Source organism: Halyomorpha halys, unplaced genomic scaffold (assembly GCF_000696795.3).
Source record: "Halyomorpha halys isolate HHAL.00 unplaced genomic scaffold, Hhal_1.1 Scaffold305.1, whole genome shotgun sequence".
NCBI classification, from domain to species: domain Eukaryota; kingdom Metazoa; phylum Arthropoda; class Insecta; order Hemiptera; family Pentatomidae; genus Halyomorpha; species Halyomorpha halys.
In genome coordinates, this window is record NW_027105918.1 from 720,124 (window position 1) to 733,530 (window position 13,407).

General features: G+C 28.6%; 2 protein-coding genes across 9 annotated transcripts in view; one reads left to right on the forward strand and one right to left on the reverse strand.

Moving 5' to 3' along the window:
• LOC106681037 (F-box/LRR-repeat protein 7) overlaps nucleotides 1-6,347 on the reverse strand; it is a 20,990-nt gene extending 14,643 nt beyond the window's left edge. For 2 of the 8 annotated variants that reach the window (XM_014421152.3, XM_014421149.3), the window contains exons 1-6: nucleotides 4,292-4,573; nucleotides 4,032-4,155; nucleotides 3,753-3,945; nucleotides 3,539-3,678; nucleotides 2,371-2,515; nucleotides 58-235 (exon numbers count right to left, since the gene is read on the reverse strand). In XM_014421152.3, the coding sequence (XP_014276638.1) occupies nucleotides 58-235; nucleotides 2,371-2,515; nucleotides 3,539-3,678; nucleotides 3,753-3,917 (628 nt within the window). In that variant the 5' untranslated portion in view covers nucleotides 3,918-3,945; nucleotides 4,032-4,155; nucleotides 4,292-4,573. Of the gene's footprint in view, nucleotides 1-57; nucleotides 236-2,370; nucleotides 2,516-3,538; nucleotides 3,679-3,752; nucleotides 3,946-4,031; nucleotides 4,156-4,291; nucleotides 4,574-5,929; nucleotides 6,137-6,227 lie in introns of those variants that run through there. The other 6 variants (XM_014421150.3, XM_067053575.1, XM_014421151.3 and 3 more) reach the window with 6 other exon arrangements.
• A 941-nt stretch (nucleotides 6,348-7,288) lies between these two features.
• The window catches only part of rb (adaptor related protein complex 3 subunit ruby), a 17,907-nt gene continuing 11,788 nt past the window's right edge, over nucleotides 7,289-13,407 (forward strand). Inside the window, exons 1-9 of the mRNA XM_014421155.3 lie at nucleotides 7,289-7,545; nucleotides 8,132-8,207; nucleotides 8,279-8,449; nucleotides 8,531-8,691; nucleotides 10,073-10,175; nucleotides 11,053-11,199; nucleotides 12,283-12,432; nucleotides 12,521-12,673; nucleotides 12,760-12,953. Of these exons, the coding sequence (XP_014276641.1) occupies nucleotides 7,442-7,545; nucleotides 8,132-8,207; nucleotides 8,279-8,449; nucleotides 8,531-8,691; nucleotides 10,073-10,175; nucleotides 11,053-11,199; nucleotides 12,283-12,432; nucleotides 12,521-12,673; nucleotides 12,760-12,953 (1,259 nt within the window). The 5' untranslated portion in view covers nucleotides 7,289-7,441. The remainder of the gene's footprint in view (nucleotides 7,546-8,131; nucleotides 8,208-8,278; nucleotides 8,450-8,530; nucleotides 8,692-10,072; nucleotides 10,176-11,052; nucleotides 11,200-12,282; nucleotides 12,433-12,520; nucleotides 12,674-12,759; nucleotides 12,954-13,407) is intronic.

Below are 13,407 nucleotides of genomic sequence, written 5' to 3' on the forward strand. Positions count from 1 at the left end.
AAGTGATTTTAATAAAAAAACTTAAATAATAAAATAATTATTAATATATTTTAATACCTTTATTAAGAACTAAACGTTCATTCATAGGCAACCAGTCGAAGATAAGAAGTAAGCAATCATCGTTCAATTTGGACATAAGGCAATCTGAATCAGCTTCTTCACCTTCTGTGAGGGTAAGAGTTTCAGCAAAAGCATCTTCTATTCCACTAATTTTATCTTCATCGGCCACATTATTCTTTAATTAAAACAAACAGTTTTAGTGAGATTTAATTGGTCCACTCATATTCCTTAAGTGATACAGAATTAAAATGAGTATGTGCATCACATATTATATAAACATGTGTAGGAACTAATATTTTAATATATATTGAGTTTACTAGATGAAATAAACTTTAATTATCCCTAAAGCTAAACCTAATTAAACAATTTTAAAATTAGGTAAACTGTCTGGATATTGGTTCATATACTGATATGATAACGGTTATAACATTACGACCTGCACCTTAGTAAAGCCATATGCAGGCCTAAACACTCAACCAAGAATGACACGAAGCTATACCTGTACCTACTAATATCATCTCCACATCCCGAGACAATAAAACTCAAAAATGTTTCTCTTAATTTGTTGTTATAATTACAATAATAAAAATATCCAAGAGCAAAATTACTTCAAGTGAGCAACAGTAAATTAAAATAGAGTTTTTTAATAACTAAGTTTAACCATTTTTGTAAAAATTCATAATCGATAAAAATAGCCGTTACTGATGTATAACAACTTAGTAGATATATTTGATAAAGGGAAGGAAGAATTCCGAAATATCAGACATATATAAATTATAAAGATATGTTTGAAGTTGTAGATAATTAAAATGGTTTTCCTCCGATCAATTGGTTTTTTTTTTACTGTTATAACCGGGAATAATAAAAAACTAATACTTTTATTAAAGAAACGGTTGTATCAACCATGTAAGGCCCACCAGGCTGATCTCGTATTAAATAATAAATAATAATAATTTGTAAATTTTTTTTTCCCTAGTTTTGTTAAGCAGTTATGTAAAAGTAAAACAAAAAAATGCTTAAAATTCATCATAAGGCGGTCTGTTGGGGTGGGCAGCAATGACAGCAATCCAGCTGTCATCGAGGCAATCTGCAATGTGATGCCAATACGATATCTTGTGTGGCCATGATCCTTCTCTGTATTATGAGCTCATTTGACAAAGAACTTTTATGAATTGCTAATTAATAATTTAATAATTGATATTATTATTAGCTTTGAGAAAGACAACAAATAAAAAGAAAAGATGATGGTAGGTACATCAGATCAATAAGAAAAGGATAGAATTAGCAGAATATAACTGCTTATATATTGAACTGGATTTCCATAAAGAACAATTTTTTAAGTACTCTGATATGTCATAAGAAAGTGATCTAATTATCTGCGCCATCACATTAAAGAGAAAATTGAAAAGTGTTTAACACATTTTTTAATGTTCATATGAACTAGCTATCATAAAAATACATGTACTTACGAACATTTTCAATCAATACTTTCTTTGAGTTAGTCATTTTAGTCACAGATGCAAACAGCAGTAGGGTGGTCACATGGGAAATCTTTAAATTTGTGGAAGTCGCTAGTCATTGAGATAAATACTGATCGTCAGCAGTAGATTTTGTTCTGTCAGAGATACTGCTTGATACATTGCTTAATACAACCAGATAGCCTAACTGCCTTGGTCAGATAACACTGCCCGACACGACAGACTGTCTTCTGTGTGGCTGGGTCTTAATTATTTTAATATCTGATGAAATACATTGACAAGTAATATTGGGAGGAGAGAAGGATAAGTCCAGCAAGTGAACCTATTGGTCCTTTTTACTTACCCGAAAAATAGCCAATAGAAACCTATTTAGCCTTCAGGTCAAACTTTCTCATTTTGTAATGGAGTTCAAAAGGAAAGAGGGTCTTGTATTAGAATTGTAGAATTTTTCATGAGAATCAATAAATATATCTCCTAACTAATTAGTTTTACTCTATAAAGAACATAAATAGATTTTAATAAGCCTGTATCGATTAGAAATGAACACGATAATTAAGAATATTTTGTTTATTTATCAATTTATTGTTTACCCAGAATGAAAGCTGTTCTTTTTTTGTTTTGCCAAAACATTAACTATCAAAATTATTAAAGCATAAAAACAAAATGGGTGCAACTTATTGTTCAGTAAAGCATATTACATTATGTCATATAGTGCTATTTGAATGCAATGTTACCTTAGAATAATGAGCACATCATAACTAGAAAATGATTAAGAGTGACAATTAAAGAAACAAATAGAGTTTACAGAATATTTAAAACTAATCAGGCTTACTTCAGCTTCAACATCAGTTTGTGCTTTTCTTCTATCCCAAAGTATCTCACCATTGGGAAGTTCGAGAGGTTGATGCCAGCTGTCAGCCGGAAAGACATAAACTTTGCGGTTTAAAATAAATAAACTATGTCTCTTTTTCAAGGCTCTAAAAACAATAAAAAAAGTTAAAAGTGAACAAATAAAATTATTGAAATGTTTGATCTAAGAGGAGGTAAAAGTATATTAATTAAAATAACTTGCACAAGTCGGAAATGTAAACATTGAATTAAAAACTTATAATATAAACACTAGCATTTCTTAGACACATATTCTCTCACTAAAAGTTTATAGGCGAACCTCTAGACTCTAATAACTTGCACATGTGGGAAATGGAAACATTGAATTAACAAATTATAATATAAACACTAGCATTTCTTAGACACATATTCTCTCACTAAAAGTTTATAGGTGAACCTCTAGACACTAATAACTTGCACAGGTGGGAAATGTAATCATTGAATTAACAAGGTATAATATAAAAACTAGCATTTCTTAGACACTTATTCTCTTACTAAAAGTTTACATGCGAACCTCTAGTATATAAACATAATTTGCACATAAGAGATTATGAAAAGAAAAAGAAAAGGAATTAAAGAGTAGATACTGATCAAGTTTCCACTTGACCCAAACATATCAAGTCCTAAATGTAAAATAAGGGGTAGCAGGGGTTATAATAAAAATTACTTTCAATTATATTCAATACAAAATAAAAAAATTATAAGAAAAACTAAATCTCATTCCTAAGTATTACAAACTCATTTAGTGCCTCAATTACTCAGCTAGGCACAACTAAAAACATGAAAAGAACAGATCAATGGTTTGCCATTACATAAGATTTTCAAAACAAAATAAACTGAAAGAACACAAATTCAATGTTCGTACTTAACCAAAAATAAAGTTTGAAAAAATGACAATTTAATTAATAACAATCTTAGAAAAAAAAATTGTTTTGTTTTAATCTTAGTACTAATAAGATTGATTAAAAACAAAAATACTTTTAGAAGCAATATAATGACAATTAAGGAGACTAAAACTTATAAGATGTATAACTGACAACCATTCATCTTCAAATAAACAATAATTTTTGGTACTGTACACAACCAACAACAGGCAAAATTAAAATAAATACCTAGTAGCCTCAGCTGGAGTTTCAAAAGTAATAAATCCAAAACTGGATTTGTTTGATTTATCATTTGGTGTTTTTATAATAGACACATCAACAATATTTCCAAAGGTTCTAAATGTAAGCACAAGATGTCTTTCCACAGTCTGAAAAATATAAAAAAATGTTAATTCACCTGATACATACTCTGAATAAACCATGTTAATTCCATTGTACATACTAGTGGAGTCAGATTTGCTATGAAGAGCTTCCTAACTGGGATACCATCTACTGTAGTAAAGTGGCCTTCTTTATTGACAGGCATTCTTTTAAAAGATCTTTCTTGACGAGAATGATTCCTTCCGAAACTGGAACCTCCAGCAGCAGAAAATGGAAAACTAAACATGTTTATATCGAACAATACTATCTTCTTGCTAAAATTTACATCACACATAACATGATAAAAACAGAGTAGAACACAAAAACATCAGATACAATCTGTAATCAATTATTAACTTACCATCAAGATCTTTAAAAATCCAACACAATTCTAAACTATGATCCATAAACTCTGCCATGCAACTTAAATTGTGAACAACGAAACAGGAGTAATTAAAGGAAATTCTCGAATCCACAAACTATCTCTAACAAAATTAATAAATAGTGAAAAAAATAAAATAATAATAATGGAATTAAGAAAATAGGTATTAAAATAATGTCTGTTTGCAAATGATGTTAAATTTAACAAGTCTAAAAGAGAAAAGTCAACAACAATCTCACCTTTTCTACAGTAACACACTCTTAAATACAACTATTCACGAAAAGGCCAAATTGTTCCATTACGGCAACAATACAACGTCTATGTTAAAAACTCAATCGGCGCTAGTTCTGCTAATCACCAGTGTTGTAGACATTTGTTCACCTACACAGCGGCCAACTGAACTTTTTACTCAACTTCAAATAATCATTCCCTGGATATATTTTTTATAAATTTAATCAAGTATATGAATGATGTAATTGTTTTCATTTAGAAATAACCAATCAAAATTTCGACAGTAGTAAACAAATAAATTTATTTAAATTCATGTGTATGGTTTTTGAAATAAAAATTTAGAACGCAATAAATATAAAAATTATTTAAGTTTATAAAAAATTATGCTTTTTAAAAATAAATAACCGTTAAATTACAAAAATTATAATTGAGCTTCTTCAAAGAAAGTTTTTGTTTTCAAGACAATCAGTTTCAATCGATACAACTGTTGATTTACATTGATTAGTTATTACATATTGCCCAACCCAGAAATGTTTACATCAGAAGTAGTGAACGATTTATGTGTGTTTTAATGTAGGAGTTACTTAATACATTTCAGAAAGAAAAGAAAGCAGATTAGATACCTCTACTTTTCATTTTACACTAAAATTAACCTCGTTAGGGGATCTTGTATGTAAAATGATTATAAATGAGAACGAGACAGTAAAGTAAATAGAATTCATTTAACCTTGTGGCTATCGTTATTTAGCCTTTGGTTATTATTATTCCTTAATTTGTTAATAAAAATCCTTGATGTCACGTTATCTTTGTTCAAAACTAATTATTCATACTTTCACTACACAAATCCACATTATTGCATCTACTATGACCTGAGTTCCAATTGTAGCCGCTAGCACAAGGGTTGCTGCTAACATGGACTTCGATAATGTATCCCTTGGACTATTTATATCTGTTCTGATAATCATCATATTCTGCTCTTATTTCAAGTTTGCGCACTGTGAAGAAGTCCTTTGCAGAGTTTTGACCTAGAGTCCTTCTGTACAAGTTCTCTAATTTTGTTTCAGTCCAGTCCTCGTTTCCCAAATGCCTCCCGTTCACCTTCTCCCAGGTGGTGTAAGATCTTCCTGTTAGTCTTCTTTTTTCTACTCCCGTCTCAAAGGCCTCCCTCGCGGTTATTTCTTAATTCACTTTGGAAAGTTGTCTAAGCCATCTAAAGTTATTCTCCTCTACAGTGATGTCTAGTATCTTCGAGATTTGTCCTTACTGTGTTGTGGCATTATCAACTACCATGGTCTTCTATCCGCCCTTTATTTTTGGAGATAGAAGAAACGTCATTGAGATGAGATATACCTCTGAGGTACGGAATTGCGTCTTCACATTTTGATAATATACATGAGTTTTTCCTTTAAATGTGAATACATTCATGTAAGAACAACCCGTTGGATTTTTTAATTGTGTGCTCTAAAGATAGGCTTACTTGACAGGTTAACCTGCTTGAAAGCGGTTAAGTAAAGACTAACGTCCGAAGCACATCTCTCATTACAATTAACTACTAAAGAACTTTTGCGAAAAAAATTATATTATATAAATATATCTGACTAAATTTTTAAAATAAAAATATTTTATCTTTAAAAAGTTATATTTACTTGAGGTGAATGATCAGTGCTGAGTAACCTACAACTGCCGATGCACATTACACGGAATTTTCTCTATTTCAGCTCAAATCTTACAATGTTTCATCCATCTTAATAAGTGACTTTAAAATTCCTTTTGTAAAAGTGGTTGTCGACGTCCAAAGGTTGTATTAATTCTGGGATGCTACCCTCAGGTATAGGTGCACTCTCCAAAAAATTCTTATAATGGTTTTTTTTAAAAAAAAAAAAATTTTTTATAGCAATGTACAATTTACAATAAAATACTAATTTGAAGCTACTGGGACATTACCTTGAGTGGAAACTTTACCCGTACAAACACTTACTGCTATTACTCTGTGACACTTCAGGAATAAAAGGAAGATGGTTCGAAAAAAGGTACTCCTATTCCGCTAACATGGGGTACATGTGTACCCCAAAGGCGTGTAAAAATTGAAGGAGCACAGATCTGAACAAGTTCAAGGTCATATCAATAATATCATATGAAGCAATGAAACTACACAAAGGCATTTTGTTATTATCGTGAATTATTACGTTGGGAATTTATATCGTACGTACCCCAAGTAATGTTCCAGGATTAATTTAAAGAGTTCAATAAAATATATGGATTCTAAAAAGATAGTCCGGGTAGCGGTCGACAAAAGTACACTATAGCAAAAAAAACAACTATATATTGGTAACCGAAGAAATATATATATATTTTTTTATTACTATTTTGTATCTTCATTTACCGCCACCCGGACTTTCTTCCTACAATCTATTACATACGGTGAACCATCCAATATAAAATATATGCTCAGCTTGCCATGCTGTAGCGAATTTTATTAAAACGGTACAAAGATCATTTAACTTTTTGAACTTAATTTACAGCATACTTCATTATACTAAATATAATCCTTATCCATTCAACCATCCCGGTATTTCGATTTATAAACCAATTATCACCTTGCCTCTGTTTCCTGTGGTATTTGAAAAATGTCTGAATAAATAAACGGTAGAAATTTATAACATAATGATTGCCATATTTATAATGCCTACAAATTAAATGGAAAGAATAATATTAAAAAAGAAATTCTTAGAGAAAGACGATAGTATAAATAATTACGTATGTAAAGTAGTAAGGTATAGTATAAAGTAATGGGGTATATTTCAGTGTCACTGGGAATCAAACTACATATATATTTTTTTTCTAAAATTCTTTTTTCCCGTGGTTTAAACATTTATAATAAAACGTTCTTGATCAAGCAATAAGAAACAATTATATTTTGCTCTTTGGATAGAATCTGTTAACCTAGCCAAACAAATCAGTACTGGATGTGAACTTGCTGTCAGGTTGTTGAGGCGTCTGTTTCAAATATTAAGTGTGAAATAAAATAATGTCACAGCTTTGAAATATCTCAGGGAAACATACTATCAAATTCATTAGTCATAAATTAGATAACTGTAGTCCGTATTACATAACTTCACACTGATCTGACTTCTATTAACATTTCTGTATTAGTAACAATGGCCAATAATGGATCTTATTCAAATGATCGGGGTAATAGTTCCGATATTGATTATGCAACTGATCCAGCATCTGGAGGATTTTTTAATTCTGATTACAAAAAGTTAGTGTGATACTAATATATTATAGTACTAACTACAGATCCTAAGTCTGTATATAGAAATAGTCAATATTATGCCTACAGCTTTAAATTATAATATTGTGAATGTGCTATTACTATTTCTCCACTGATTACAATACCTCCTTAGAGATCTTGAGGATTCTCCCAATATTGTGCTTATAGGTTGGAGAAGGATACATTGTGTATTCAGCTTGTTCTAACCCAAGACGATCATCAAAGTGGCATACCGATGAATGATACTGATAAATAAATACTGTATTGTGCTTGTGCCCACCACTTTGATAATAGTCAAAACATTTGTTTGGAACAAGACTAAAGCTGGCTAATAAGGCCTTAGTTATACTTTAATTTAATTTAATTTAATTTTTTTTCTTTATGTTTTGTGGATAGTAACAAAGCCTTAAGTGTGGAAGATCATTGCAATAACTGAAAAATGCTTTTCTAAGGTTTCTGTTAATGTTAAATGAAATCATCTCTAAAACCTTAATTTAATACTTGAGTTTTAATTGATCGTAGTTTTTACTTTCCATATGTTATTACATTTTTTATGATCTAATAATTATTCCAGACACGATGACTTGAAACAAATGCTTGATGCTAATAAAGATGGCTTAAAGCTGGAAGCAATGAAACGCATCATTGGGGTAGGTCTATGATCATCTTCCTTTTGATTTTAATTATTAAAAATATCTAATATAAATTTTTTTTTTTTTAGATGATTGCTAAAGGTCGAGATGCATCGGAATTGTTTCCAGCTGTTGTAAAGAATGTTGTTTCCAAAAATATAGAAGTAAAAAAATTAGTTTATGTTTATTTGGTGCGTTATGCTGAAGAGCAACAGGATTTAGCTTTACTTTCCATCTCAACATTTCAGAGGGCCTTGAAGGTTTTAGGATTATATATTGTTTTTGTTCCTTTAAATTAATCCATTATTTGTGATTTAATTAATACTGATTTTTTTTATTAGGATCCTAATCAACTTATTAGAGCTAGTGCTCTGAGGGTATTATCTAGTATTAGGGTACCAGTTATAGTTCCAATCGTAATGCTGGCTATCAAAGATTCAGCTTCTGACATGTCCCCATATGTCAGAAAAACAGCATCTCATGCTATTCCTAAACTCTATAGGTATTTATAATTGATAATAATATTTTCTGCCTATGAAATTTATAATAGCAATAATTTAGATATTTACTAAGATCTACTAGATATTGGATAAATATTTTGTCTTTTGTTATTGAAATATGATATATAAACGTTAATAAATACTAGGAAGAAATTCTTAGTCAAATTTACAGTTTTATATATAGAAAATTAAAATAAACAGTTTTTTTTTCTAGTAAATATTGTATTTTTAATTTTAATGATATTCTTGATTTTTTTTTCATTTAAAATTTTATTTGTTATAAAAGACTGAGGAAATATCAGTCATTAGATGATTTTGTAAAAGACATTTTCTATCAGATGTCGTGTCCAATAAAGGGGCTCAAACCTTGAGATGATATTTTCCTCTAGATTGCACTTAATCATACTTCACCAACATCATTTACAGAAGAAATATCTCTTCATATACTGCCTTCATTGTTAAAAATGCATTATCTGACCTGAGAGTGTTTTAAAAATAATGTTCTTAGATTATTTACTTGGCTTATATACGAATCAATTGTGATTAAATGATTTTTTTGAAGTAAAGTAATTATGCCAATAATATTATTTAATAAAAAAAAAAAAACTAGTAATTAAATTTTTACTTAACTACTTTTCTAATAATTTTCCTAGTTTTAACATTTTAAAATATAGTATTTGCCGCATTTTCACTGTTTTCATTCATTATAAATTCATACTGGATTGTTATATTTTCTCTATTTAAACTACATAATCCATTCACTTCTAGATTACTCTGCCCAATTGTTTACTATCCTTATTGCAAAGAATTATCTACAGATTTGAATTACTCTCCATTTAAGAATTCTGTAACTAGTATTTGATTAATAAATATACATGATATGAGGTTATTAGAATTTTTCTAAACAGATAAGTTATCACATTTCTACTACTACACTAACATACTGCATCTTAAGGCATTAAATTTAAGAAAACTATTATATTTACTGAATTTTTAACAGTTTCATAATAAATAACTAGTTTTCCTGGCTATATTGATGCGAAAATTGTGAAAATGAATTTTTCGAAGATACTACATTTTAACTAAGCTGGATAGTAGTACACCCCAATTGAGCAAACATCATGTTGGAGTTTTTTAAAACCATTTTTATGATTTACAATTCTAGTTTGTGAAATCCCATTTCTTCCATACCCTAAGTTTAAAGAAAGTACCTTTACTGATTTTCACTCCTTAAACAAAACTTATATTTTTGTCAACTTTCCTTTTCATTTTTTTAAAGATATTCTCATATTCAAATTATATATCATTATATGATTAAATAAATATTTTATGATATCTATTTTCGTATAAATAGTATCCTAATTATATGATATAATTTATTAGCTTGGATCCAGAGCAGAAAGATGAACTTGTTCATGTCATTGAAAAATTGCTATCGGATAAAACTACTCTTGTTGTCGGTTCAGCAGTAATGGCTTTTGAAGAGGTAAATCAAGTTAATATATAATATATTAGATATGGTGTACTAATTCCTGATATAATTTAGAGTATATTCTTAGCTCCACAATCTAACAAGTCATATTGGTTTAAATCTCTATAGAATTCAGAAATTATAAGCTATTAATGTATGTGCTAAAATAAAATTTCAACAAGATATTCCAAAAATATACTTTGACTATTATTTATTGTTTTTATAAAATTAAATTTAAGTGGATTAATTAACTGAATTGTTTTTAAATTACAGTCAAAATTCCTTATTTCACTTTAAATATGAAAACGATGAATAAAGAATGGTAATTTCTAAGGGATTATATATGTCCCTAGGTTATAAAACAAAAGGAAAATAAATTTAACAAGATTGATTATTTAACAATATTAATAATTATTATCAGGCTTAGGCAATGGTTTAAAGAATTTAGTATTTTTTCTTATGAATGTCTTTTTGCAAACGACTTGCCACATTTTTTTTTTTTTAAATATGGAAATTTCTATTTAGCTACAAATATTCTAATTTATGAAATGAAGAATAACATTAAAATAATTAAAATTTGTTTTAATTTTGTAAACTTGAGAATTTTATATAAAAATTTAAGTCCAATAGGTGTTTTTGGTTTTTCAGAATATTATTCTACTGTAATGAACAAATTTGTTATAAGTTTGATTTAAATTTTATATTCTAATTTTTCTAAATCTTATTTACGCTTAGAGATATGGTATAAAATGAATATGCTTATAAAGAGGATGGGTTACAGACTGATTATTTGTGGCTATTAAGAATTATAGAATAGCTGTTAAAGGAGCTAATTAGTTCATTAATTATTTCAGCTGTTAATAAAAAGTTTTTATCATTTTTTTTTTTAAAGGTTTGCCCTGAAAGAATTGACTTGATTCATAAAAATTACAGAAAATTATGTAATTTGTTGGTTGATGTTGATGAATGGGGACAAGTTATTATTATCAACATGCTTACTCGATATGCTAGAACCCAGTTTGTTGATCCAAACAAAGGTGTAAGTTATCTAAATAAATATTAAAATATATTCAAAGTTTTTCATTTATGACTGTGAAAGACTTTGTTTTTTTTCTGAAGGTAGGTTTATGCAGTTTAAATTTTAGAGAAAATCTAAATAAATGAGTTTAGAAAAGACTCTTTTTGTAGTCTCCTCAATCTGTCCATTTTTCATTTTTGTTTTAAATTTTACCTTATTGTTGGTTGAGCTGGTACCTCATAATTTAAAAAAACAAAACAAACTTTATATCAGTTAAAAAAAAAAAAAAAAAAGCATTTCATTCTAAAGAAATCTTAAGGATTCTCGAATATTATATAGGCATCTTAAAAAATTATGCCTGGCATGAGATATCTCTCGAATGAAGCATTTTATATTTATATTTTTTAAAGTTTATTTGGATTTTTTTGGACTTAAGAGGTATCACAGCTATAATGATCATGCTTGTTCAAAGAATTTTATCTCTTGAATATGAGTATTATTATTCACATGAATATGAGATTATTATTCACAGTGGTTTATTTTAAACCACTGTGAATAATAATTATTTTATTGAAAAGCTACTCTTTTATCTCTACAAATTGTTTGAACCTTGTTCTGTATCTTATCACTTTCCATAAAATCCTTTAGAGATAAATGAGACCTAATAATTTGGTTACAGAATGAAAATGATATAATATTTTATATCAAGAAAGAGGACTTCTTAAGTTTTTTTGTAGTCGGCCAAATTTTTATCTTTGACTCTCTCCTATAGCTCCTCTATGATAAAAGATTTTCCTGTTAAATTTCTTATTTTCTATTTATTAACAGAATCTCGACTAGTGTCTTCATGAAATTGTGCGAGGATCTGATTGCAAACTGTGTAAATGTATTTTATAATATTTGGAATATTGTGTGATGCGTTCAGTCTCACGAAGAGAAAAGAACTGAGAAGTAACAGCCTAATTTTAAAACTGAAATGAATGCTATGAGGATTAGTATGGTTATGAAACACTTCATTAGGTCTAATACTAATATGGCTGGAACAAACTCAGTAAACCTTGCCTTGAAAAGATAAAACTCATTTATTTAATGTTGTTTTTATAGATGGTTGAAGAAGATGAAGGAGAACGTCCATTTTATGATGATGAAGATGAAAAAGACTCCAAGGGAAAAAAAGGGTCTTTTACTTTAGATCCAGATCACAGACTTCTTTTGAAAAATTCCAAACCTCTACTGCAAAGTAGAAATGCTTCTGTAAGGCGATTTTTTTAATTTTCTAATGTATCTTTAACTTTAAACTGTTTCTAAACATCATCATTATTGTCGTGCTCATGAATATCAGGTAGTGATGGCAGTAGCTCAACTTTATCATCATTTAGCCCCAAGGAGTGAAGTTTCTGTCATTGCCAAATCATTAATCAGATTATTAAGATCACATAGGGAAGTACAATCTGTTGTTTTAAATTGCATCGCTACAATATCTACAGAAAGAAAGGCAAGTAGAAATATAATGAAAAATAAGTTTTTGTTCTGTTTTAAAAACAAAATCTCTATAATGTGTTTGTTACATTTTCTTTACAGGGAATGTTTGAGCCATACTTGAAAAGTTTCTTTGTTAGAACAAGTGATCCGACTCATATAAAATTGTTAAAACTTGAAATATTAACTAATTTGGCTACTGAAACTAGCATATCCGTTATTCTTCGGGAATTCCAAACTTATATATCCAGTTTAGACAAGGAGTTTGTTGCTGCTGCTATTCAAGCAATTGGGAGGTTTGCGCTTATTTTTTAATGTATATATTTTCAAATGAGTTATAATATTACTAGTTTTTGTTTCGTTTAGGTTTTAGGAGAGATAACGTTTATATTTTTATGTATTTGTTAGTTAGAATCAAGTTTTTTGTAATTTAACATAATATCTCTCATTCATCAATTTTTTTTCAGAAAAGATACTGTGTTTCTTTGATAAAATTTACTGTAGCAATAGAAATAATTTATTATTTTTGGACAAAATTATTACTGTTTGTGTTGTGTATTGAAATATTAACATATTTAATAATATGGTCTATCTTTCAAGGAACATAATAAAATCTATTCAATCCCCTCCATTTAATCCTTGAAAGTGCTTTGAAAACATCAACAATAGTGTTTATGAAGGAGTGAGGTGTGATTAGAAGTGAAAAACCCAAATATGTTGGTTGGTTGTTTAAAAATTAAGGCATAAAAC